This window comes from Thalassophryne amazonica, chromosome 3, assembly GCF_902500255.1.
Source record: "Thalassophryne amazonica chromosome 3, fThaAma1.1, whole genome shotgun sequence".
In the NCBI taxonomy this organism is placed as follows: domain Eukaryota; kingdom Metazoa; phylum Chordata; class Actinopteri; order Batrachoidiformes; family Batrachoididae; genus Thalassophryne; species Thalassophryne amazonica.
In genome coordinates this window covers 1,461,005-1,488,346 of record NC_047105.1, presented here as the reverse complement: position 1 = coordinate 1,488,346, position 27,342 = coordinate 1,461,005, and the positions used below count along the sequence as shown (strand labels likewise).

Sequence of the window (27,342 nt, the reverse complement as noted above, 5' to 3'; positions counted from 1 at the left end):
GAGGAAAAAGTGACCTGGGTGACGATGTTAATCATAATATAGCAACGCTCACCCTTTGGATTAAGTTCAGGCCCTGTGGTCCTCACTGGACCCCAAAATCAGGAGTAGCACTGCGAGGCAAAATCTGAAGTTGGGTGATGTTCTCATTAGGGGCAAGGCGATAAATTATATCAGAATCAGAAGTAGTTTATTGCCATTGCCAATGAACAGGATTCACAGACTAGGAATTTGCTTCTATATAATGGTGCAACATTAAACAGAGAGCAATATAAAATGCTAAGATAAAATATACAATATGTGCCAAAATAAGACAAAATATAAGATTAAAAAATGACATATGAAATATGAAAGGCTGTGTGCAACAAAATTATGTTGCAGTATTTCAAGGAGATTTGTGATAGCAGGGTTCTCAGCAGGATTTTTTCTCAGCGTAATGGGATGGAAAAATCACCTTAAGAAGGCAGGGGTTCAGGGACTGCTTAGGCTTTGACTCAGCTGAAGCTTTTGCTTTATGGGCTTCTAAAGGACCTTCGTGTGTGTGTGTGTGTGTGTTTTCTTTTTGGTTTTTTTTTTTAAACGTCAAAATGTAATCAGAAATTAATCTTGAACATAAAAAAAACATTTGTAAGGATTTTTTTTCATAGTAAACTGCTGTGTATAAATTAGCTCCTGTGCAGTGACACACATTTCTACACTCTTCCATGTTTTGGTCTGATGCCTCGTTTCTTTTGGCTTTTAAAGTAAGGCTGTAACAAAGATTAAAAAAAAAAAAACTATGGCTTTACTTAAAATTTGGCCCTCAAAATGCAAGCAACAGGGTTTCAGAAGGATATAAATGTAAAATGTTACTTTGGTCCCGGTCTCCCCTACAATACTCACGCCTGCAGTGCTGCTGCGCGGCTGTGCTTAGCCTGGAGCGCTGAGACTGTGACTGTGACACTGGGATACGTTCTTCCCAATAGAACGGAGGATGTCTCATTTTGTGCAAAAACAGTTTTGTTCGGTTGTAGTTAGTCTGTTTTACAATGTTTGGAAAGAGGTGTCATTTGATTTAAACGGCAATTTGCTTTGAAGTTACTGATTGCGGAATGATCCGTCTTTCCACAGGCAGAGAGCCACAGCAAATCCCGCAACACACACACGCAGAACGGAGGATATTAACAGCATTACCGTTATTTTCATGAGGGACACTAACTTTAGTTTAGGAACCAGAGAAGCAGGATATATTAATGTTCCAGTCCACGGCAGAGAATCACATCGTTGGCTGCCCCACAAAAAATGGCACGTTAAGGATGAATGAATAAAAACTGTCCGTGTGAAGCGGTGGACGATTCTAGCAGAAAAAGAGTCCCGTTTAGAGACTTTAATCAGCAGAAAAGGCAGAAATGGCTTTGATATGAATAAATTTCTGGATGCGCTGCTTCTATATCAGAACCAGCAGCTCCACAATCAACAGAGAGAAATTATTATTTTCCCATTACACACCCTCAAAAACAATGTAACGGCCCAACTGCAGTGTTATTTTTTACGCTGTTATAATACTGGTGAGAACCCTGGATAGTGATATATACAAAAAAAAAAATACTGAACAGCGATTGGAGGCTGTCGCGATTCTGTCAACTTCAGGCTTGTCTTTTTGTACTAAATGCAAAATTGCATGATTTGAAGTTGTGAATTGAAAGTATGCTTCATGGAAACACATGTACAGGTGTGGTCTGAGGTTGGCATTTGTAATTTTGGTCTTTTAGTGATGTCTTTGTACTGTTCTCCTGTCAGGGTGGAAACATCATTAATGACTAAAAAACAAGAGCTGGGTGCACAAATTTGAATTGAATTTAGATCTTTTCTCATCCTCAGAGGCTCAAATATACACAAGTGGACAAAATTATTGGTCCCCCTATATTTCATGTACACATTTTAACAATAGTAGGTGCAGGTCTTTCAGACAGAGGAAGTTCATTGTCGGCTTATGTCATAAAATTTGTCAATTTATTTCTATGTCAGTTCATATATGTAAAATGGTCATAACAGTCCCTAGTTGCACAAGCATTTCACAGTTTATATCTCTATTACATACAGTATTTTATGATGGCACAATCACATTATAACACAAGTATATTCTTAATGTCTTTAAACAAAAATATAGTCAAAAATTTCAAGAAGCACATAGAACCTTTATTGTTAAACATCCATAACAGAGCCTGGCTGTTTCATAAGATCTTGCCCTTTATTGTTCCATGCAAATGTTAAAGATTGGCCAGCAGCCATATCTAATTGGATTAAAAGCTTTGAAACATTGAAGCATTGCTTCATATTGATTCAGTGGTTCAAAACGCTTCGATTTCTCCGTCACTAATTTTCATCAGTAAACTACATCAGTGAGCACTAATTATTACCACTTATGCAGTGACAGACATACAATCATAAATCATCATGCAGCGTCCTTTAAACACTAATTTACTGAAGAATGAGGCACAGAGTAACTCACCTGGATCTTCTCACATAACATCTAATCCGGTACCTGATGCCTGTGATCTGTCAATGTTCCTGGCAACAAAATCACCAGTTTTGTCCATTTCTGTTGTCTTTCTGCAGATTTTGACTCATTTTGTTTGGCTGCAGTACAAAGTTTTTCTTAGTTTGGTAGCACCATATAAACATGATATCTCGTGCGCCTTTAAAACAGACTGATTCATAGTGCACATAAAACACTTTGGCATAAATTTAAAAATGCATAAATATGCAAAAATGTGCAAATTAATTCTCGCATACTGATATCTCAAAATAGCTGTCAATCAAAATGGGATTCAGCCATCTGAATCTGACTGATCGTCCAGTCATTATGCAGAAGTCCAGCGTCCAAGCCCGCCCACAGCTCCAGTCACCTCCAGAGCCTGTCGAGTTTTGAGGCAATGAAAAAAACTGTTCCAGGCAGTCCCATTGACGTGAACGGATGCTCGGCTTCTGTGGGCAGACGCACTGACCACAGACCGTATGAGAAAAAGATTTATGAGAAGTTAACAAAACAGACTCAGTCCATTTTTGATAATCAATCAATCAATCAATTCTTTTATATAGCGCCAAATCACAACAAACAGTTGCCCCAAGGCGCTTTATATTGTAAGGCAAGGCCATACAATAATTATGTAAAACCCCAACGGTCAAAACGACCCCCTGTGAGCAAGCACTTGGCTACAGTGGGAAGGAAAAACTCCCTTTTAACAGGAAGAAACCTCCAGCAGAACCAGGCTCAGGGAGGGGCAGTCTTCTGCTGGGACTGGTTGGGGCTGAGGGAGAGAACCAGGAAAAAGACATGCTGTGGAGGGGAGCAGAGATCAATCACTAATGATTAAATGCAGAGTGGTGCATACAGAGCAAAAAGAGAAAGAAACAGTGCATCATGGGAACCCCCCAGCAGTCTACGTCTATAGCAGCATAACTAAGGGATGGTTCAGGGTCACCTGATCCAGCCCTAACTATAAGCTTTAGCAAAAAGGAAAGTTTTAAGCCTAATCTTAAAAGTAGAGAGGGTGTCTGTCTCCCTGATCTGAATTGGGAGCTGGTTCCACAGGAGAGGAGCCTGAAAGCTGAAGGCTCTGCCTCCCATTCTACTCTTACAAACCCTAGGAACTACAAGTAAGCCTGCAGTCTGAGAGCGAAGCGCTCTATTGGGGTGATATGGTACTACGAGGTCCCTAAGATAAGATGGGACCTGATTATTCAAAACCTTATAAGTAAGAAGAAGAATTTTAAATTCTATTCTAGAATTAACAGGAAGCCAATGAAGAGAGGCCAATATGGGTGAGATATGCTCTCTCCTTCTAGTCCCCGTCAGTACTCTAGCTGCAGCATTTTGAATTAACTGAAGGCTTTTTAGGGAACTTTTAGGACAACCTGATAATAATGAATTACAATAGTCCAGCCTAGAGGAAATAAATGCATGAATTAGTTTTTCAGCATCACTCTGAGACAAGACCTTTCTGATTTTAGAGATATTGCGTAAATGCAAAAAAGCAGTCCTACATATTTGTTTAATATGCGCTTTGAATGACATATCCTGATCAAAAATGACTCCAAGATTTCTCACAGTATTACTAGAGGTCAGGGTAATGCCATCCAGAGTAAGGATCTGGCCAGACACCATGTTTCTAAGACTTGTGGGGCCAAGTACAATAACTTCAGTTTTATCTGAGTTTAAAAGCAGGAAATTAGAGGTCATCCATGTCTTTATGTCTGTAAGACAATCCTGCAGTTTAGCTAATTGGTGTGTGTCCTCTGGCTTCATGGATAGATAAAGCTGGGTATCATCTGCGTAACAATGAAAATTTAAGCAATACCGTCTAATAATGCTGCCTAAGGGAAGCATGTATAAAGTGAATAAAATTGGTCCTAGCACAGAACCTTGTGGAACTCCATAATTAACTTTAGTCTGTGAAGAAGATTCCCCATTTACATGAACAAACTGTAATCTATTAGACAAATATGATTCAAACCACCGCAGTGCAGTGCCTTTAATACCTATGGCATGCTCTAATCTCTGTAATAAAATTTTATGGTCAACAGTATCAAAAGCAGCACTGAGGTCTAACAGAACAAGCACAGAGATGAGTCCACTGTCCGAGGCCATAAGAAGATCATTTGTAACCTTCACTAATGCTGTTTCTGTACTATGATGAATTCTAAAACCTGACTGAAACTCTTCAAATAGACCATTCCTCTGCAGATGATCAGTTAGCTGTTTTACAACTACCCTTTCAAGAATTTTTGAGAGAAAAGGAAGGTTGGAGATTGGCCTATAATTAGCTAAGATAGCTGGGTCAAGTGACGGCTTTTTAAGTAATGGTTTAATTACTGCCACCTTAAAAGCCTGTGGTACATAGCCAACTAACAAAGATAGATTGATCATACTTAAGATCGAAGCATTAAATAATGGTAGGGCTTCCTTGAGCAGCCTGGTAGGAATGGGGTCTAATAAACATGTTGATGGTTTGGATGAAGTAACTAATGAAAATAACTCAGACAGAACAATCGGAGAGAAAGAGTCTAACCAAATACCGGCATCACTGAAAGCAGCCAAAGATAACGATACGTCTTTGGGATGGTTATGAGTAATTTTTTCTCTAATAGTTAAAATTTTGTTAGCAAAGAAAGTCATGAAGTCATTACTAGTTAAAGTTAATGGAATACTCAGCTCAATAGAGCTCTGACTCTTTGTCAGCCTGGCTACAGTGCTGAAAAGAAACCTGGGATTGTTCTTATTTTCTTCAATTAGTGATGAGTAGAAAGATGTCCTAGCTTTACGGAGGGCTTTTTTATAGAGCAACAGACTCTTTTTCCAGGCTAAGTGAAGATCTTCTAAATTAGTGAGACGCCATTTCCTCTCCAACTTACGGGTTATCTGCTTTAAGCTACGAGTTTGTGAGTTATACCACGGAGTCAGACACTTCTGATTTAAAGCTCTCTTTTTCAGAGGAGCTACAGCATCCAAAGTTGTCTTCAATGAGGATGTAAAACTATTGACGAGATACTCTATCTCCCTTACAGAGTTTAGGTAGCTACTCTGCACTGTGTTGTTATATGGCATTGGAGAACATAAAGAAGGAATCATATCCTTAAACCTAGTTACAGCGCTTTCTGAAAGACTTCTAGTGTAATGAAACTTATTCCCTACTGCTGGGTAGTCCATCAGAGTAAATGTAAATGTTATTAAGAAATGATCAGACAGAAGGGAGTTTTCAGGGAATACTGTTAAGTCTTCTATTTCCATACCATAAGTCAGAACAAGATCTAAGATATGATTAAAGTGGTGGGTGGACTCATTTACTTTTTGAGCAAAGCCAATAGAGTCTAATAATAGATTAAATGCAGTGCTGAGGCTGTCATTCTCAGCATCTGTGTGGATGTTAAAATCGCCCACTATAATTATCTTATCTGAGCTAAGCACTAAGTCAGACAAAAGGTCTGAAAATTCACAGAGAAACTCACAGTAACGACCAGGTGGACGATAGATAATAACAAATAAAACTGGTTTTTGGGACTTCCAATTTGGATGGACAAGACTAAGAGACAAGCTTTCAAATGAATTAAAGCTCTGTCTGGGTTTTTGATTAATTAATAAGCTGGAATGGAAGATTGCTGCTAATCCTCCGCCCCGGCCCGTGCTACGAGCATTCTGACAGTTAGTGTGACTCGGGGGTGTTGACTCATTTAAACTAACATATTCATCCTGCTGTAACCAGGTTTCTGTTAGGCAGAATAAATCAATATGTTGATCAATTATTATATCATTTACCAACAGGGACTTAGAAGAGAGAGACCTAATGTTTAATAGACCACATTTAACTGTTTTAGTCTGTGGTGCAGTTGAAGGTGCTATATTATTTTTTCTTTTTGAATTTTTATGCTTCAATAGATTTTTGCTGGTTATTGGTAGTCTGGGAGCAGGCACCGTCTCTATGGGGATGGAGTAATGAGGGGATGGCAGGGGGAGAGAAGCTGCAGAGAGGTGTGTAAGACTACAACTCTGCTTCCTGGTCCCAACCCTGGATAGTCACGGTTTGGAGGATTTAAGAAAATTGGCCAGATTTCTAGAAATGAGAGCTGCTCCATCCAAAGTGGGATGGATGCCGTCTCTCCTAACAAGACCAGGTTTTCCCCAGAAGCTTTGCCAATTATCTATGAAGCCCACCTCATTTTTTGGACACCACTCAGACAGCCAGCAATTCAAGGAGAACATGCGGCTAAACATGTCACTCCCGGTCCGATTGGGGAGGGGCCCAGAGAAAACTACAGAGTCCGACATTGTTTTTGCAAAGTTACACACCGATTTAATGTTAATTTTAGTGACCTCCGATTGGCGTAACCGGGTGTCATTACTGCCGACGTGAATTACAATCTTACCAAATTTACGCTTAGCCTTAGCCAGCAGTTTCAAATTTCCTTCAATGTCGCCTGCTCTGGCCCCCGGAAGACAATTGACTATGGTTGCTGGTGTCGCTAACTTCACATTTCTCAAAACAGAGTCGCCAATAACCAGAGTTTGATCCTCGGCGGGTGTGTCGTCGAGTGGGGAAAAACGGTTAGAGATGTGAACGGGTTGGCGGTGTACACGGGGCTTCTGTTTAGGGCTACGCTTCCTCCTCACAGTCACCCAGTCAGCCTGCTTTCCCGGCTGCTCGGGATCTGCCAGGGGGGAACTAACGGCGGCTAAGCTACCTTGGTCCGCACCGACTACAGGGGCCTGGCTAACTGTAGAATTCTGTAGAAGTCTGGTAGATTATTACTTGATTGTTCAAGCTACCTCAAGGAGAAGTGATAAATAATAAAATAAGGTGATTAAAATGAAAATATTATATATTTAGCATTTGTTCATTGTTCATTCAGTTTTTTAAAGTATCGGATCGGGACTTTGTATCGGCAAATACTCAAAATCAGATGACTCGGAATCGGATTGGGGCCAAAAAAACCTGATCGGGACATCCCTAGTTTTCTATGTCAACAACATTTTGTTGAATCTTAAATAAAATAAGTATGAACCTGATCACTGGATCCTTGATCTCTGGACATAAATAGAAATAAACAAAATCTGTTGTTTTTCTCAAAAGCATTTCCTTTCAGACACTGACACAAATCTGACTCTGTACCTCTGAGCTGAGCTCAGCCAGCTGCATGTCAGCATCACTGTCATTCATAAAGAACGCAGGACGTCTCATTCTGAGAGGAAAAAAAAAAAAATTTTAGTCTGTTGTAGTTTGTTGCCTTTGTAACAACGTTTGAAAAGAGGTGCCATTTGATTTAAAACGGTGATTCACTTTGAAGTTATTAATTCCGGCCGGACTCTAACTTGACTCGGCAGAGAGCCACACAGCATTTGGAGCTGTGCAAAGAGAACGGAGGATGATTCTTGTTTCTTGCAACAAGATCAGAGTCCCAGTTAGTGACTTTAATCCACACAAAAGTGACTCACGATTGACATTTTTAAATGGCTTTGAGAGGGGTTAAGAAGCGGACTTGTCGTTTCTGAAAAGCAGCGAAGCAGTGAACCAACAAAGCAGCAGGTCAGAGCACTGCTTCGTTGGTTCAAGTTTCAAGCAGAGCCGCTGCAGAAGCGGTTGATTGCAGACCAGCTGCAGGGTCTGTAATCAACAAAAAGAAATGATCATTTTCCTGACAAACACCCTCAAAAACAACAGCTGCTCTGAAGGACAGATAAGGGAATCGTTAAGCAAAAAGACTCGATGTCGGTGGATCGAATCATTTCTTAACGGTTCTCGAAAAGACCCAGTTCTCGATACCCATCATGCGCTGGTTTGATGCCCTGTTCTGAGCGCACACACACATCCACCAGTTCAATCACCTTTTGTAAAGCACGCACAGGTGCTGCAGACTGCGTGGATCATGCAGCCACACACATGTGCTACACCTGTTCTCCTGCTCAGCTGGAGGAGAACAGGTGCAACTCAGGATGCATGCGCTCACTATTTGGATGTGTACAGTGGTGCAGTGTTGCACAATCTTGCTTAAAATCTTCTTACTTCCAGTGCTCTACACAGAAAAAATTAAACTTGTTTTCTTGCGTCCACCTCGCGTATCCTTCAGCATACTGCTGCATAGGGGAGCAAAAAGTTGGCGTTGAGCTGCTTAAACTTGGCGTACACCTGCTTAAACTTGCCGTACAGCTGCATAACTCAGTGTATTCGGTACGCTGCAATACGTAACTCTGCGTTGGCTCTGGTGTGAAAGGGGCTTGACCCTGCAGCTGGCTTCTGTCAGAGTAGCAGGCATTATGAGGAAGATGGGGAAAGGCCGTTCAGAGCCTCATCTTTGGAAAAGACAAAACCACAGGACAGCACTGGTCCTGTACTGAGGGGTTGTCCAGGTCCTTAACAGCAGGGGGCATCTGATCTGTCTCAGTCTGTGCCCTTACCACAGTGACTGACGTATTACAGGGCGAGACGTCTTACTCGCAGCTTGAGTTGGTGATGGGCGGCTGCCCCGGTGGTGTCGCTCTTCTGGTCATGGATGATCGGCACTGACGGGTGCTCGTGGATAAGGGGTAGGCATTTACAAGTTTTTGCTTCTGCCTACACCCTTTCGGGCACATGGGTGCATTGTTGGACTATTTTCTTTCTCTTTTTCTTTGTAAGTTTTTTGTTGTTCTGGACCTGTATGTGCCGAATAAATTCATTCATATGGCAAAAATGACTCAGTGCTTTGCAAAATGTTTGGGGTTACATGTTAATGGATCCCAGTTTCCTATCAGGGCACTCTGACCATCATTGAGATAACTTGTGGTTCATAGCTGAGTGGAAATTCCAGGCTGTATAAGGAGCTGGTCAAGTGGGCTACTTTGGCCCTGATGGTAGACAAGCAGGCAGTCTGTGGTCAGGTGACTCACCATCTGTGCTCTGATTCTTCAGCTAAGTGCGAACCACAGGACACCTCTGGGGACACCACCCCGCTCTGTGTGCTGGGGAAGCTGCTCACAAGGATCCTTCTCAGTAGAATTCAGTACCAGAGATATCCCACTCCACACCTGGAACAGTCGCACTCAGGAAGTCACCCACTGACTGCATCTAAGCTCTGAGTCCTCATGAAACAGGGTCCGGTCTGGGAGCTTGCACTGTGCCCAAGTCACCACATCCACCATGTCACATCCTCAAATAGAATTATGTCTTCAGTTCATCCGCTCCATCAAAGTTCACTGTGAATGAATGATGTCATTCTGCTTATGTGTGCTTTTAATTTAGCGCATTTATTGTTCTTGAGTTCCTGTCTGTATAAACGGGCTGGGATGGACTGACCCACCCATGGGCCATTTGCTGCCCATCCCTGTGCCATTATCAGTGAGGGAAAGAGAGACCTGGTCTTCATAACAGTGTTAATGTTTGTTGAGTTACTTGTGAGTGAATGCTGCTTAATGTACTGTTTGACAGCTGAGATGTGATCAACTGAGGTTTTCTCTGATTGATCTCTCTGACAGATGAGCTCGTCCAGGCTGGATGGTCCAAGTGCTGGTCTCGGAGGGAGAACCGGCCATATTACTTCAACAGATTCACCAATGTGAGCCTGTGGGAGGTCCCAGTGCTGGGTCAACATGACGTCATTGTGAGTCTGGAATTCTTTGTCTGAAGGGTTTTTTTTTTTCCCCCCTTTACAGGCCGACGTTGTTTGCTCAAATCACCATGTGGGTATCCACAGTAATTTCTTCAAATGTCCTCAAAATCCAAATACGTGTGAAAAGAAACCAAAAAGAAACGTAACAAAGGCACTCTGTTAAATTTAATTTTTATATATATATATGTATATATATGTGTGTATATGTATATATATATATATGTACGAGGTCTATTAGAAAAGTATCCGACCTTATTATTTTTTCAAAAACCATATGGATTTGAATCACGTGTGATTACATCAGACATGCTTGAACCCTCGTGGGCATGCGAGAGTTTTTTCACGCCTGTCGGTTACGTCATTCGCCTGTGGGCAGTCTTTGAGTGAGGAGTCGTCCACCCGCTCGTCGATTTTTTTCATTGTTTAGGAATGGCTCAGAGACTGTTGCTTTGTTTGATAAAACTTTTTTCAAAACTGTAAGGCACAACTGAGTGGACACCATTCAATAAATTCAGCTGGTTTTCGGTAAAAATTTTAACGGATGATGAGAGATTTTGGTCTGGTAGTGTTGCTTTAAGGACGGTCCACGGCGCCTGACGGCGATCTGCGCTTCGAGGCGGCAGCGTCTCGCCGTTTCAAGTTGAAAACTTCCACATTTCAGGCTCTGTTGACGCAGTAAGTCGTCAGAGAACAGAGAACTTTCAGAAGAAGTCGGCATGAGGAGTTTATTCGGACATTCCATTGTTAACGGTCATTTTGTAATGAAAGAACGTGCGGGCAGAGTCGCATGTCGGACTGGACCCGACCGCGGGGGGTCGCGGCAGGAAAAACACCTCCGTTGGAAATCTTAACGGGCAAGTTGGAACATGCCCAAGCTGTTAAACAATTTCTCAGTTAACTTGTTGAAAGCCATCAAAAGCCACCTGAATTCTACAAATGGTTTTCAACACGGAGGTGTTTTTCCTGTCGCGGCGCACACAGATTTGCCGAGTCGTCACGGAAACGACTCGGCGAATTTGCGCGTACGTCTTTCATTAAAAAAATGTCCTTAAACAGTGGAATGTCCGCATAAATTCCTCATGCCGGCCTCTTCTGAATCTTCTCTGTTCTCTCACGATGTCCTGGGTGAATTAAGCCTTAAATTAGGATGTTTTCAGCTCGAAACAGGCCGACGACAGCGCCTGGAAGCGCTGCAGGACGTCCCGCTCCGTGGGAAGTCCCTACACCGACAGAAACACCCCATAATCTCTCATCAGCCGTTAAACTTTTCACAGAAAACCATCTTAATTTCTCGAATAGTGTCCACTCGGATATTCCTCACAGGTCCACAAAAAATTTTGATAAAGCAATGCGCGCCGTCTTGAGCAGCGTGTGAAACAAAGGAATTCAGCCGAGAGGGCGGGACCACATCTCACTCAAGGCCTGCCCACAGGGAAATGACGTCACCGACGCGTGAAAAAACTCACGCATGCGCACGAGGGTTCAAGCATGATTGGTGTAAACGCATGTCATTCAAATCCATATAGTTAAAAAAAAAAAAATAAAAGGGTCGGTTTATTATCTAAGAGACCTCGTATATAAAAGCCTTTAATTAAACATGGTGAACCCATTTATAAAGTCCCAGGTGTGTTTTTTTTATGACTTGCATTTTTTATTTTCTTCCAATATACAGATAACATCAAGAACAATATACAAATAATGAATGTTTATGAGTTTAACGGTACAGATATTTTGCTGAGTTGAATGGTTTATTCCAGCTTTCACCGAATTAAATATTAATTCCATTGAAAGAATGTAAAAACAATCATTAATTGTTTTATATAATGGCTAAAATAGATCCTTGTCATTTGATATTTTATTTTATTAATTTGTAAAGTTCAGTCATCCGTGGGGAGCTCGGAGTCGAGTTGCTGCTCCTTCGCATTGAAGGAGCCAGCTGAGGTCGTTCGGGCATCTGGTAAGGATACCTCCTGGGTGCCTCCCTAGGGAGGTGTTCCAGGCACGCACATCTGAGAGGAGACCCCGGGGAAGACCCAGGACTAGGTGGAGACATTATATCTCCACACTGGCCTGGGAACACCTTGGGGTCCCTCATTTGGAGGTGGTCAATGTGGCCCAGGAAAGGGAAGTGTGGGGTCTCCTGCTGGAGCTGTTGCCCCCATGACTCGACCCCAGAGAAGCGGTTGAAGATGAGTGAGTAATTTATAAACAACAGAAAAGGGACTTACATTTTGGTGTTTAACTGGTGCTGAAGTCCAAATTGTGACATGTAGTCCAGTGATGCTGTGCACTGACTTTGTACGAGGGTAGGCTGAAAAGTTCTAAGGCTCACTATAATGCAGTTAATGCATTACACCTTCATGGGGAGCCTTAGAACATTTCAGACTACCCTTGTACTTCCAAAAAAAAAAAAAAGGACTTTGTGTAGTAGCCAAAAATCACATCAGCTTTTCATCTGAACAGCTCTTCATGCATCCATATGACTTAAAGCGGAGTGGATTTTGTGTGTGTGTGTGTGTGTGTGTGTGTGTCCAGGGATCTCCTCAATATTTTTAGTATAGCGGTGCTGTTGGCAATTATCACCCGAGGCGGTGCGTGTTGCGAGTCATTTTGACTGGTTTTAGATGCATTGAAAGCAAGAATAATCAAGGAGTAAGCCACATACAGTGGCATAGAGAGAGGGGCCTGACACCGACTGCTCTATACTGTACCGGTGGGGTGGGCTGTCTCTGGAGGTAAGGCCCAGTGTGCCAAGTGCCTTAAATTAAGTGCGTAATAATAATATAACAAATTTGGAAGTCCTAAGCCTCCTCTGTTGACTGGTCTTTGTATTTTTTTTCATATACATTCACGCTCATTTTCCATTCCACAGGAATCCTTTAAATATATTGTTAAGACATTTGAAGTAACTGTCTGGGATATTTAATGGCAGAGTGAAGCAGATAGTTAATCCTGGGGACGCAGTTCATTTACTTTTCCCCATAAAGACAGATACAATGATGAACAATGTTTCGCATCGATCTCTAGTCCCTGTATCAAAGGGTCAAAGTTCACCTTTGTAATATCCTCTAGTTTAAGGGGAAAAAGAATACCCAGATATTTTAGCCCCTGCTTAGGTCATCTAAAACCTCCAGCTTGAAAGAGTGTGCATGGACAAAACCTTGTTAATGGAAGTCCTTCAGATTTGTCCCAATTGATCCTATATCCCAACATATTCAAAAAGGTGCTAATTGTATTCAACAATGAGGGTATTGATACTGCAGGGTGTGACACCAGTAACAATATATCATCTGCAAACATCATTAATTTGTGTATAGAGCCATTATATACAACTCCCAGAAAATTAGCATCCCCCCCTTATTGCGGCTGTCAAAGATTCCATCACCAGGCAAAACAGGAGAGGGCTAAGAGGTGAACCCTGATGTGAACCCCTCCTCAATCCAAAGTATGAAGAGATGTATCCGTTAGTCTGTGTACTGCTACTTCCAGCCCACTATAAAACAGGCATATCCTCTTTATAAAAGTTTTTTTTTTATCAGAGTCCTCCAGCCACTCAACCCTTTTCTCCACCTCCACCACTCACGAAATAAGTGAAGACTGTTTCTCTTCGACTGAGGTTGTGGTTCAGCGTATATCTTCAAGGCTGTTAGCAATGTCGTGGCTAAAGCGTGCTGCCTCTGAGGCCTCCTAGCTGTTGTCATCAACATCGTGTTGTATGGCCTGATCCCGCAAATGCTTCTTAGTATCTCCACTTTTAAGTTGTTTTGCCATCCTATATGTTCAAAAAACTTTTAAAGTATGAGACACATTTATATACTTACTCTTAGGAATTAGTTGAAGTATTAGTTTAACGATGCAGGTCGGAGCTTCAGCTTAGGCAGCCGTCTTTCCCAACTGCATCACATGACTCTAGACACAGGTGTTTTTAAAATCTGTTCACCATGTTTAACAGTGGCTATGTTTACATGCCGTTAATAATCGGGATAAGGTCAATATTCCGGTTTCTGAATCATTAGAAACCATCATAACCATCCCAAAGATGTATCGTTATCTTTGGCTGCTTTCAGTGATGCCGGTATTTGGTTAGACTCTTTCTCTCCGATTGTTCTGTCTGAGTTATTTTCATTAGTTACTTCATCCAAACCATCAACATGCTTATTAGACCCCATTCCTGCCAGGCTGCTCAAGGAAGTCCTACCATTATTTAATGCTTCAATCTTAAATATGATCAATCTATCTTTGTTAGTTGGTTATGTACCACAGGCCTTTAAGGTGGCAGTAATTAAACCATTACTTAAAAAGCCATCACTTGACCCAGCTATCTTAGCTAATTATAGGCCAATCTCCAACCTTCCTTTTCTCTCAAAGATTCTTGAGAGGGTAGTTGTAAAACAGCTGACTGATCACCTGCAGAGGAATGGTCTATTTGAAGAGTTTCAGTCAGGTTTTAGAATTCATCATAGTACAGAAACAGCATTAGTGAAGGTTACAAATGATCTTCTTATGGCTTCGGACAGTGGACTTATCTCTGTGCTTGTTCTGTTGGACCTCAGTGCTGCTTTTGATACTGTTGACCATAAAATTTTATTACAGAGATTAGAGCATGTCATAGGTATTAAAGGCATTGCGCTGCGGTGGTTTGAATCATATTTGTCTAATAGATTACAGTTTGTTCATGTAAATGGGGAATCTTCTTCACAGACTAAAGTTAATTATGGAGTTCCACAAGGTTCTGTGCTAGGACCAATTTTATTCACTTTATACATGCTTCCCTTGGGCAGTATTATTAGACGGTATTGCTTAAATTTTCATTGTTACGCAGATGATACCCAGCTTTATCTATCCATGAAGCCAGAGGATACGCACCAATTAGCTAAACTGCAGGATTGTCTTACAGACATAAAGACATGGATGACCTCTAATTTCCTGCTTTTAAACTCAGATAAAACTGAAGTTATTGTACTTGGCCCCACAAATCTTAGAAGCATGGTGTCTAACCAGATCGTTACTCTGGATGGCATTTCCCTGATCTCTAGTAATACTGTGAGAAATCTTGGAGTTATTTTTGATCAGGATATGTCATTCAAAGCGCATATTAAACAAATATGTAGGACTGCCTTTTTGCATTTACGCAATATCTCTAAAATCAGAAAGGTCTTGTCTCAGAGTGATGCTGAAAAACTAATTCATGCATTTATTTCCTCTAGGCTGGACTATTGTAATTCATTATTATCAGGTTGTCCTAAAAGTTCCCTAAAAAGCCTTCAGTTGGTTCAGAATGCTGCAGCTAGAGTACTGACGGGGACTAGCAGGAGAGAGCATATCTCACCCGTGTTGGCCTCCCTTCATTGGCTTCCTGTTAATGCTAGAATAGAATTTAAAATTCTTCTTCTTACTTATAAGGTTTTGAATAATCAGGTCCCATCTTATCTTAGGGACCTCGTAGTACCATATTACCCCATTAGAGCGCTTCGCTCTCAGACTGCGGGCTTACTTGTAGTTCCTAGGGTTTGTAAGAGTAGAATGGGAGGCAGAGCCTTCAGCTTTCAGGCTCCTCTCCTGTGGAACCAGCTCCCAATTCAGATCAGGGAGACAGATACCCTCTCTACTTTTAAGATTAGGCTTAAAACTTTCCTTTTCGCTAAGGCTTATAGTTAGGGCTGGATCGGGTGACCCTGGACCATCCCTTGGTTATGTTGCTTTAGACGTAGACTGTGTTTCATAATTATTGTATGGCCTTGCCTTGCAATGTGGAGCGCCTTGGGGCAACTGTTTGTTGTGATTTGGCGCTATACAAGAAAAAAGTTGATTGATTGATTGATTAGAAATAACCCGTTTACATGCTTAAGCAGAGTTATTCTTGTATACATGGTCATGGGTATTATTTGGAATATCCCCATCTAAACAGTGATGCACATCTTCCACCGGTGCTTGATTTGGTCTGGCGTTTGTGCAAATCCTGCTTCACGTAACTTTTCAGCCACCTTCTTGTAAATGTCGCTATCTCTGTACTTTCTGCCGTCAATAAAAGACATTATATTCATGTCTTTCACAATACTAATGAAGTACTCGGTTTCCTCCTCACTCCAAAAGTGTGGTGCTGTGCATCTGGATTTCCCCATGCTTGTTTACCTCTGCTTCTGTGGTGTTCGGTGGGTTGCGCGCGCCGCATACAAGTAGTTGCTGTACTCAAAAGACCAAGATTCCTTGCGGACAGGACATGCGCAGAACACAAAATAATGTTCCTTTCTATGGGGATATTCCGATGCGCGTTTATATGACCTGATATTCGAGTTAGAAAAGGAGTAACCCAGGGGTCATATTCGGGTTTTTAAAAACTGGAATATGAGCATATTTGGGTTTTTGTGGGTGTTTACATGGCCTTGCGCAACCGGGTTATTGCTAATATTCCGGTTATGAAAGGATTATTGGCTGCATGTAAACGTAGTCAGTGTGCCTTTTGTTAATTTTCTTTTTGGTAAAAATATTTATTTCATAACTTAATAGCGGTACATCTCTTACCTGGTCCAAAACCAGACCCCAGATGAGGATAAATGTTTCCCTTCTTGTCTTGTTGGTCTGATGTAGACTCCTGAAGGTCAAAAATCCACGTCACAACCAAACATTTAGATTATTCAAGAAGTTTGGATTTTATTCCAAAGTACCATATTTTCCTGAGTATGAATCACAGTTGTTATTTACTGGTTTTGGAGGCCATGTAACTTATACTCCAGTGCAACTTATTTATTGAAAAATCAGAAGTTTATTTATAATAGTAATTATAATGACTATTTATATCAGACTCTCCCAGTAATCAAATCACAAAAAAACAAAATAAGCAACAACAAAAGAATAAATGACAATAACAAAAAGTACATGACAAAGTTTTGTTGTGGGGGGTGATTTTGTCAGCTTGCTGACAGAGCTCTCGTGAATCCTGATTTGGTGTAAATGATGGAGACGTCAGGACAAAGCCAGAGCTTATCCGTCATTCTGTCAAAGACAGACAGCCTGGTCCAGGAGCTGCAGTCATCCTGTGTCTCTGTCAGTCTGACCCTTTAGGTCTGAATGCTGCACCAGCAGAGACGGCAGACGGTAACCTTGGTAACGGACAGAGGAAGAGGAGGAGCTCAGAAGAGCAGGGGGCGGGATCTAACAGTTTCAAACGAACCAAGGTAAAAATACCACCAGAAACTCACCTCCTCTGAGGAAGCTTATTTATTTATTCTGGCATGCAGCGATCAAAGCTAACTCGGCTAAATGCTGTTGGTTTTTTCCAGGTTGAGCCTACAACACCCATCTCTCCCAGCACCCCTGGAGCCAAACCCTGGAGCTCTACGTCTGAGGACAAACAGAGCCAGTCCACCACACCCACAGCTCCTGCTCCTTACAGACCAACTATGTGAGGCCACGCCCCCGGTTTAGCATTGGTCTCCAGGGTTTGACACCAAGTGAGATTTTTATGTCTTTAGCATTTAACACCATCTTTTTTGGTCTGTTCAGGATCTACTGGGATCTAGATATCCAAACAAATGCTGTCATCAGAGAGCGTCCCCCCGCCAACCACCTGCCCCCCCATCCAGAGATTGAGCTGCAGCGAGCTCAGCTGGTCACCAAGCTACGGCAACATTACCATGAGCTGTGCCACCAGAGAGAAGGTACCAACACCGCCACCAACAGCCTGATTATCTATCGGCTGGGCGGAGGAATACAGGCGCACAGTGTTCTGGACATGTACAAACAGAGATCTTTCTGAGTGCTGTACCTGGCTGTGACATCATAAAGCGTGCCTCCATGTGATGATGTGAATGTGACAGCTGTCCGTCAATCTGTTCAGGTATTGATCCCCCCAGAGAGTCTTTCAACCGTTGGCTTCTGGAGAGGAAGGTGATTGACAAAGGTCATGACCCCTTGTTGCCCAGTGACTGTGACCCTGTCATCTCGCCATCCATGTTCAGAGAGGTGATGAACGACATCCCCATCAGGTACCCACCGCTCTGATTCTGTCCTGATTCAAAAGCAGTTCAGGTGAATTAGATGATCAACATTGGTTAATTCATCACAGTGTCTGTAAGGCCTCAGTCAGGTGTTGATTAGCTGAACACAGCTGACTGAGCTGGTTGGATTAGTTCAGGGACATGTGGGAAATGTGCAGTACTTTGGGTCCAGAGGACCAGGATTGGAGTTAAGATAATGATGATGATGTTGATGAGAGGATGTAGAGCATTTGCTTATTGTGCGCCCACTTTTTTTGAATAATTTGCCAGTGGACATAGTAGTAGTAATAATAATCTACAAATAATGAATGTTTATAAGTTCAATGGTACAAATATTTTATGAGGTGAAAGATGGAATGTTCCAGCTTTCACCTCATAAAATATTCGTTCCATTGAAAGACTTTAAAAACATTCATTATTTGCTTTATATAACTGCAAAAATAGATCTTGTCATTTGATATTTTATTATTTTTTGTATAACGGCTGAGTGGATCCTTGTCATTTGATTGGTTGTTTGTATGTCACGTGACATGGATTATTCGTCCCATTTGCCATTGTGTTTCATTGACTGTTCAATAGCTCTTTTGTAGCATGCAATTTTGGTGCTATATGAAATGTGCTATTGCATGCCCTGAGCACGGCGCATGCTCAAACTACCAGGGGGCATTTAGCTAAACATGGCAGTGTTTGATTTGCTGACAGGCAACGATGTGAAGGAGCTAATTGATGCTGCTAATTCTTCTAACACACACAAAGAAAATCCACTATGCTGTGAGCTGTCTGGAGGCATGAAGAGCTGTTAGGATGAAAAGCTGGACACATTTCTGATGTGATTTTTCACTGTTTGTTTGTTTTTGTTGTTTGTTTGCTTGTTTTTTTGTTGTTGTTTGTTTGCTTGTTTTTGGAAGCACATAAAGTCAGTGCACGGCATCACGGGCTAACTGTTTTTCCATGTTGGCTGAGAACAATTTTGGACTCCAATTTAAAGTTGGACTGTTGACAACAAAACACCAGTGATGAACATTCACCTTCTACCGCTTAGTCCAATTAAGGGTCGCGGGGGGCTGGAGCCTATCCCAGCAGTCATAGGGCGCAAGGCGGGGTACACCCAGGACAGGACGCCAGTCTGTCGCAGGGCCACAAACAGACAAACAAACACAGACACACCTACGGACAATTTCAAAGATTCAAAATCCACCTAACCCGCATGTCCTTGGATGTGTGAGGAAACCGGAGCACCCGGAGGAAACCCACGCAAACACGGGGAGAACATGCAAACCCCACACAGAAAGGCCACGGGAATTGAACCCATGACCTTCTTGCTGTGAGGCAACAGTGCTAACCACTAATCCACCGTGCCGCCCCAGTGATGAACACCAAAATGTAAGTCCCCTTTCTGTTGTTTATAAATTTATAAAATATCAAATGACAAGGATCTATTTTAGCCATTATATAAAACAAATAATGAATGTTTTTACTTTCTTTCAGTGGAACAAATATTTCATTTGGTGAAAGCTGGAACGTTCCATTCAACTCGGCTTCGCCTGGTGCTCACAAAACTGCACGGAGCCTAAATATAGTTTGTATCAAACATTACAGCAGTTACTCCTGTAGACACATTCAGAAATATAAAGTTGTTGTCATTGAATATTAGCATGTGCTTGCTGTTACTTGCATGCATTTTGATGGGATGTACCATTTAAGCCCACCTGTAAGAGGAAAAAAAAAAAGGTAATTTATGAAATTAATCACCAACACAGAACAATTTATGATGCATTTATCAAAATATCAATGTTAAACGAATAACAAAATGCTTAATATTTGTAGCTGACAACCTTAGTTCTTGTGGCAGAGTAGCATTAACAGGGCTAGCGGAAGAGGTACTTTTACTTGTCAAGCAATTGGAAATCATGAGCAATCATAAGTCAGACTTCTGACAGCACCCTGGGAATTTCACCCAGGGAATTCTGCAATTAAAACATCTTCAGCTTAAGACACAGGTTCGTTGCAAATGAGAAAGAAGTGGTTCAAAAATACAAAATTTATTAACAATAAAAGTATTTAAAATGACGGTTGATAAATACTAATTAAAACACTACTGAATATAGCCACATGAGGTCGCCCTTGCGACATGCAGCTCGGCAGCCCACACAGCTGTCAGTCTGAGACTGACAGAACTTTCCCAGTTGTCCACACTGAACGTCAAGGTGGCACAGCGGGCAGGGCACATTCAAACGGCCTCACAGGACAAAATCTCCCAGCAGAACGTCAGAGCAAAGCAGCAGGGCCTCCTTCCACAGCTCGGGCCGCAATCCTGCATTTTAAACAGATAAATATAAATAATGAATATCTGAAAGAGGAGGAGCCTCACTTTCCGCAGTACATACCGAACTGTCCGTCACAGCAGTCAGCTGTGAATCAACACCACCCCAGAGTGTCAAACAGCGCCACAAACACCCAGCAGCACACAGCCAACGACAGCTGCCACAGAGGTCATTCACATGAGCACTCAGCAACACACACACATATCAGCGAGCCCGCAGCTGTGGCCGGTGCCTACCTGTCCTCATGAGAACGCAGACATGAACACGGCCAACAAACACCTGCAGCTGTTCTCCAGTGAGCGCCTTCTTTTTATACAAGCACTTTCCAGCACCGATTGGCTGCACTCAACCCACCAGCTGAAAATCATTAAGATCATCCATCTTGCTACATCAGCATGAGATCAGCTAAGTTTGCTAGCTCATACAGCTCATCTTTCCATTTGAAGGGAAATCGTATAATTTGGCAAAATACTATTTATCTATAAATCAAAATTCATACATTTACCTCTTATTTGACATAATATTAATGTACTTACCAAAGATGTGGCTGAAATTTTCTGAAAATGAATGAAATCTGACAGGTCCCAAAACACCAAAGTTTTTGGGTGTCTTCTTGTCAGGGGTCTAGAGACTGTGTACTTTGGGGTGGGGCTAACTCAACAGTGGAAAATGTGATTTGTATGTAATAAAAAAATGTCATAGAAGTAACAAACCATTTGATTGAATGAAGTAATGGATGGCAAAATATATATTTTCCTTTTTTTGTAAATTGACATCAAAATTGAAAGTGGGCTTAAATGGTTCATGGGCTGAATAGGTACACTTACCCTAGGAGTCCAAAATTGTTCTCAGTAGTCTGTGATGCCGTCCACTGACATTGTGTACAGAGTGCCGTCTGCTTTCCTCACTCCAGCAACAAATCACAGCAGACATTTGTCCAGCTTTTCATCCTAACAGCTCTTCATGCCTCCAGACGGCTTACAGTGTGGTGGATTTGCTTTTTCGTGTTAGAAGAATTAGCACCATCAATTACCTCCTTCAAATCGTCGAATGCCAGGAAAAAAAACTCTGCCATGTTTAGCTAAACGCTGCCCCCGGTAGTGTGAGCACGCATGGTGGCCGGGGCGTGTAATAGCATATTTCATGTAGCACCAAAATTGCACGCTGACAAACAGCTGTTGCACAGTCAATGAAACACAATAGCAAATGGTATGAATAATCCATGTCACGTGACGTACAAGCCACCAATCAAATGACAAGGATCCACTCAGCTGTTATATAATAATTATTATTATTATATGGCTATGACGGTGCACATGCTCTGATTGGCTGATTTCCAGGTTGGTATTTTTCCATACCAGACCGTTACCATGACAGTCTCCCCGGATCGCATATCAGATTTGTGACTTTGTTTACAATTTTCAGAGAATGAAATAAAACAAAAAGCAAACAAAGAAAATTGAGGAATTAACAGCAAACAAGCTCAAAGTGGATGAAAACCGACAAAATGAAAACAGCTCCAAAGACTCGAGAACAGATTGAAAACTTCGTAACAAACCAGAAAGCTAAAAACACGATTAGAAAAACTGAGTCGGACGTGAACATACGCCATAAATACCTAAACAGCATCGGAAAAAACACAGACTGAAAGTTTACCAGGTAACGACCGGACCATCTATTAGCAAGTTCTTCATGCAGGTTAAGAAAGTGAACCAGGTCTCTGAGCCACTGCAGTCTGCTTTTAGAAGACATCATTCCACAGAGACAGCTCTCACTAAAGTGGTGAATGATCTTCTGCTTACAATAGATTCAGACACCACTACGGTTCTGTTGCTGTTAGATCTCAGTGCTGTGTTTGATACCGTGGATCATCATATTCTACTCGACAGGCTGGAGAATCATTTTGGGATTACTGGGAGTGCCCTTGCATGGTTGACGTCATACCTGACCAGTTGTTCTCATTGTGTTTTGTACAGTAACACTACCTCTAACCTTAGTGACATGAAATTTTGGGTTCCACAGGGGTCTGTCTTAGGCCCCCTGCTTTTCTCCCTTTATATAGCACCCCTTGGGCACATATTGTGGCGTTTTAGGATTACCTTTCACTGCTATGCAGATGATACTCAGTTATACATGCCGATAACTGCTGGTAATCTCGTTCACATAAAATCCTTAGAAGATTGCCTTGCATCAGTGAGAAGTTGGATGTCTAGAAACTTCATACTTTTAAACTCTGATAAGACTGAAATGATGGTTCGTGGTCCAGTGAGACATCGGCATCAATTTGACCAGTTAACGCTCAGCCTCGGCTTGTGTGTCATACATCACACTGACAAAGTGAGGAACCTTGGGGTAATTTTTGATCCTACGTTGTCCTTTGGCCTCCACATTAGAAATATTACTAGGACTGCTTTCTTCCACCTACGAAATATAGTGAAGATTCGTCCCATCCTGTCTATGGCTGATGCTGAGACCCTGATCCATGCATTTATCTCTTCTAGATTGGACTACTGCAATGTTCTATTTTCTGGTTTACCACAGTCTAGCATTAGGGCTCTCTAATTGGTTCAAAATGCTGCAGTCAGACTTTTGACACGAAGCAGAAAGTTCGACCACATTACACCCATTTTGGCATCTCTTTACTGGCTTCCTGTCCCAGTGAGATCAGATTTTAAGGTTCTGCTACTAACCTATAAAATTATTCAGGGACTGGCACCTGCCTACCTAGCTGACCTAATTAAACCTTACGTACCGGCCCGGGCTTTACGTTCTCAGGGTGCAGGACTACTTTGTGTCCCTAAGGTGAATAAGAAGTCTTGGTCACAGAGCTTTCTCTTATCGTGTCCCTGTTCTGTGGAATGATCTCCCTGCTTCAATAAAACAGTCAGATTCTGTGGATATTTTCAAGTCCAGACTTAAGACGCACTTATTTTCCCTTTCATATGGCTAGTATACTGGTATAGTTTTGTTTTACGCTTTTTACTCTTTTAATTCATTTATTAGTAAATGGAGTGTGCCGTGGCATCAACTTTACCTAGATTCTGGGTCTTTTAGTGAAGTTTAGGGCTAGTGGCCGGTGATCACCTTAGTATTTCTTCTGTTTTTCTTGTTGTTTAATGCTGACAAATTATACTGTATTTCTTGTCTTTCTGATGCCCGTTTCTGTTTTTTCTCTGTTTAAGGTGCAGCTCCATCCAGAGATGGGAGTTGTATTCATGTTGGCGATCCTCCTGTCCTGTGCGGCAATAGCATTTCTTGTATATTCGTCCGTGAATTGTTCTGTAATTTGTGTCTGTATCATGGCCCAAGCATAGGGTCATCCCTTTTGAGTCTGGTCTGCTTGAGGTTTCTTCCTCAGAGGGAGTTTTTCCCTTACCACTGTTGCTCTGGGGGTTGGTAAGGTTAGACCTTACCTGTGTGAAGCTTTGGGGCAACTCTGTTGTGATTTGGTGCTACATAAATTAAAATAAATTGAAAATTAAATTTAAATTGAAATTGTTCTCACTGTGTTTTGTACAATAACGTCAGACGTCAGAAATCGTCAGACTGCACTCTACTGGTGGTTGGCTCTCACTGCGGTATTGTATCACTTCCTGTTCCGGAGCACAGCAGTGTTTTGCTGTTTAATCTGCGCAGTTAGATTGATCTAGATAACTAGATAACGATTTGTTTTACAGTGTAATCTTCACGTGCCTTAACTGAAGGACTCCCTCTGCTGAATCACCTCTAAATTATTTACACATTATTCACTTTGTGTGTTTTTAGGAATCCGCTAGCTTAGCACAGCTACTAGCTCTTAGCCGGTTTAGCATGGCGGCTTTTTAGCATGGCGGCTTCTCCTGTCTGTCCCGCACTTTTCTGCTCTGGGTGTGAAATGTTTAGTTATTCCTCGGCCTCCTTTAGCAGTAATGGTACTTGTAATAAGTGTAGCTTATTCGTAGCTTTGGAGGCCAGGCTGGGCGAATTGGAGACTCGGCTCCGCACCTTGGAAAATCCTACAGCTAGCCAGGCCCCTGTACTTGGTGCGGACCAAGGTAGCTTAGCCGCCGTTAGCTGTCCCCCAGCAGATCCCGAGCAGCCGGGAAAGCAGGCCAACTGGGTGACTGTGAGGAGGAAGCGTAGTCCTAAACAGAAGCCCCCTGTACACCACCAACCCGTTCACATCTAACCGTTTTTCCCCACTTGGCGATACACCCGCCGAGGATCAAACTCTGGTTATTGGCGACTCTGTTTTGAGAAATGTGAAGTTAGTGACACCACTAACCATAGTCAAATGTCTTCCAGGGGCCAGAGCAGGCGACATTGAAGGAAATTTGAAACTGCTGGCTAAGGCTAAGCATAAATTTGGTTTGGTTTGGTTGGTATTGTAATTTACGTCGGCAGTAATGACACCCGGTTATGCCAATCGGAGGTCACTAAAATTAATATTGAATCGGTGTGTAACTTTGCAAAAACAATGTCGGACTCTGTAGTTTTCACTGGGCCCCTCCCCAATCGGACCGGGAGTGACATGTTTAGCCGCATGTTCCCCTTGAATTGCTGGCTGTCTGAGTGGTGTCCAAAAAATGAGGTGGGCTTCATAGATAATTGGCAAAGCTTCTGGGGAAAACCTGGTCTTGTTAGGAGAGACGGCATCCATCCCACTTTCGATGGAGCAGCTCTCATCTCTAGAAATCTGGCCAATTTTATTAAACCCTCCAAATTGTGACTATCCAGGATTGGGACCAGGAAGCAGAGTTGTAGTCTTACACACCTCTCTGCAGCTTCTCTCCCCCTGCCATCCCCTCATTACCCCATCCCCGTAGAGACGGTGCCTGCTCCCAGACCACCAATAACCAGCAAAAATCTATTTAAGCATAAATAATATATAATATAGCACCTTCAACTGCACCACAGACTAAAACAGTTAAATGTGGTCTATTAAACATTAGGTCTCTCTCTTCTAAGTCCCTGTTAGTAAAAGATATAATAATTGATCAACATATTGATTTATTCTGCCTTACAGAAGCCTGGTTACAGCAGGATGAATATGTTAGTTTAAATGAGTCAACACCCCTGAGTCACACTAACTGTCAGAATGCTCGAAGCACGGGTCGAGGAGGAGGATTAGCAGCAATCTTCCACTCCAGTTTATTAATTAATCAAAGACCCAGACAGAGCTTTAATTCATTTGAAAGCTTGACTCTTAGCCTTGTCCATCCAAATTGTAAGTCTCAAAAACCAGTTTTATTTGTTATTATCTATCGTCCACCTGGTCGTTACTGTGAGTTTCTTTGTGATTTTTCAGACCTTTTGTCTGACTTAGTGTTTAGCTCAGATAAGATAATTATAGTGGGCGATTTTAACATCCGCATAGATGCTGAGAATGACAGCCTCAACACTGCATTTAATCTATTGTTAGACTCGATTGGCTTTGCTCAAAATGTAAATGAGTCCACCCACCAGTTTAATCATACCTTAGATCTTGTTCTGACGTATGGTATGGAAATTGAAGACTTAACAGTATTCCCTGAAAACCCCTTTTTGTCTGATCATTTCTTAATAACATTTACTTTAATGGACTACCCAGCAGTGGGGAATACGTTTCATTACAGTAGAAGTCTTTCTGAAAGCGCTGTAACTAGGTTTAAGGATATGATTCCTTCTTTGTTATGTTCTTCAATGCCATATACCAACACAGTACAGAGTAGGTACCTAAACTCTGTGAGTGAGATAGATTATCTCGTCAATAGCTTTACATCCTCATTGAGCACAACTTTGGATGCTGTAGCTCGTCTAAAAAAGAGAGCTTTAAATCAGAAGTGCCTGACTCTGTGGTATAACCTACAAACTCGCAGCTTAAAGCAGATAACCCGTAAGCTGGAGAGGAAATGGCGTCTCACTAATTTAGAAGATCTTCATTTAGCCTGGATAAAGAGTCTGTTGCTCTATAAAAAAGCCCTCCATAAAGCTAGGACGTCTTACTATTCATCACTAATTGAAGAAAATAAGAACAACCCCAGGTTTTTTTTTTCAGCACTGTAGCCAGGCTGACGAAGAGTCAGAGCTCTGTTGAGTATTCCTTTAACTTTAACTAGTAATGACTTCATGACTTTCTTTGCAAATAAAATTTTAACTATTAGAGAAAAAATTATTGATAACCATCCCAAAGACATATCTTTATGTTCGACTACCTTCAGTAATGCTGGTATTTGGTTAGACTCTTTCTCTCCGATTGTTCTGTCTGAGTTATTTTCATTAGTTACTTCCTCCAAACCATCAACATGTCTATTAGACCCCATTCCTACCAGGCTGCTCAAGGAAGCCCTACCGTTAATTAATGCTTCGATCTTAAATATAATCAGTCTATGATCAATTATTAGAAAGCATTGCTTAAATTTTCATTGTTACGCAGATGATACGCAGCTTTACCTATCCATGAAGCCAGAGGACACACACCAATTAGTTAAACTGCAGGAATGTCTTTCAGACATAAAGACATGGATGACTTCTAATTTCCTGCTTTTAAATTCAGATAAAACTGAAGTTGTTGTACTTGGCCCCACAAATCTTAGAAACATGGTGTCTAACCAGATCCTTACTCTGGATGGCATTACCCTGACCTCTAGTAATACTGTGAGAAATCTTGGAGTCATTTTTGATCAGGATATGTCCTTCAATGCGCATATTAAAGGAGACCTGCATTGAAAAAAATGCAGTCAGATTTTTTGAACAAAAAATGACTTACATTTACACATGAGATCCTTCTGAATGTAGTAAAGTAAATCTTCAAGCCCAGATCTGTCATTCAACGGAGAAATCTTCATTTGAAAATGACAGATTTACAGCTAACATTTAGCCCTCCGCAAATTGTCCCTCTCGTCATGGACGCTGCCGAGATGTCACGGACAAGACCCTCTCCCAGC

At 41.8% G+C, this 27,342-nt stretch overlaps 1 protein-coding gene across 2 annotated transcripts in view; it reads left to right on the top strand.

The window, feature by feature from the left end:
- Positions 1-27,342, top strand: part of LOC117504862 (mRNA (2'-O-methyladenosine-N(6)-)-methyltransferase-like) — a 90,176-nt gene that overhangs the window by 15,766 nt on the left and 47,068 nt on the right. For both annotated transcript variants that reach the window (XM_034164410.1, XM_034164411.1), the window contains exons 4-8: positions 9,983-10,107; positions 17,166-17,291; positions 17,397-17,518; positions 17,620-17,774; positions 17,954-18,101. In XM_034164410.1, coding sequence (XP_034020301.1) covers positions 9,983-10,107; positions 17,166-17,291; positions 17,397-17,518; positions 17,620-17,774; positions 17,954-18,101 — 676 coding nt within the window. The remainder of the gene's footprint in view (positions 1-9,982; positions 10,108-17,165; positions 17,292-17,396; positions 17,519-17,619; positions 17,775-17,953; positions 18,102-27,342) is intronic.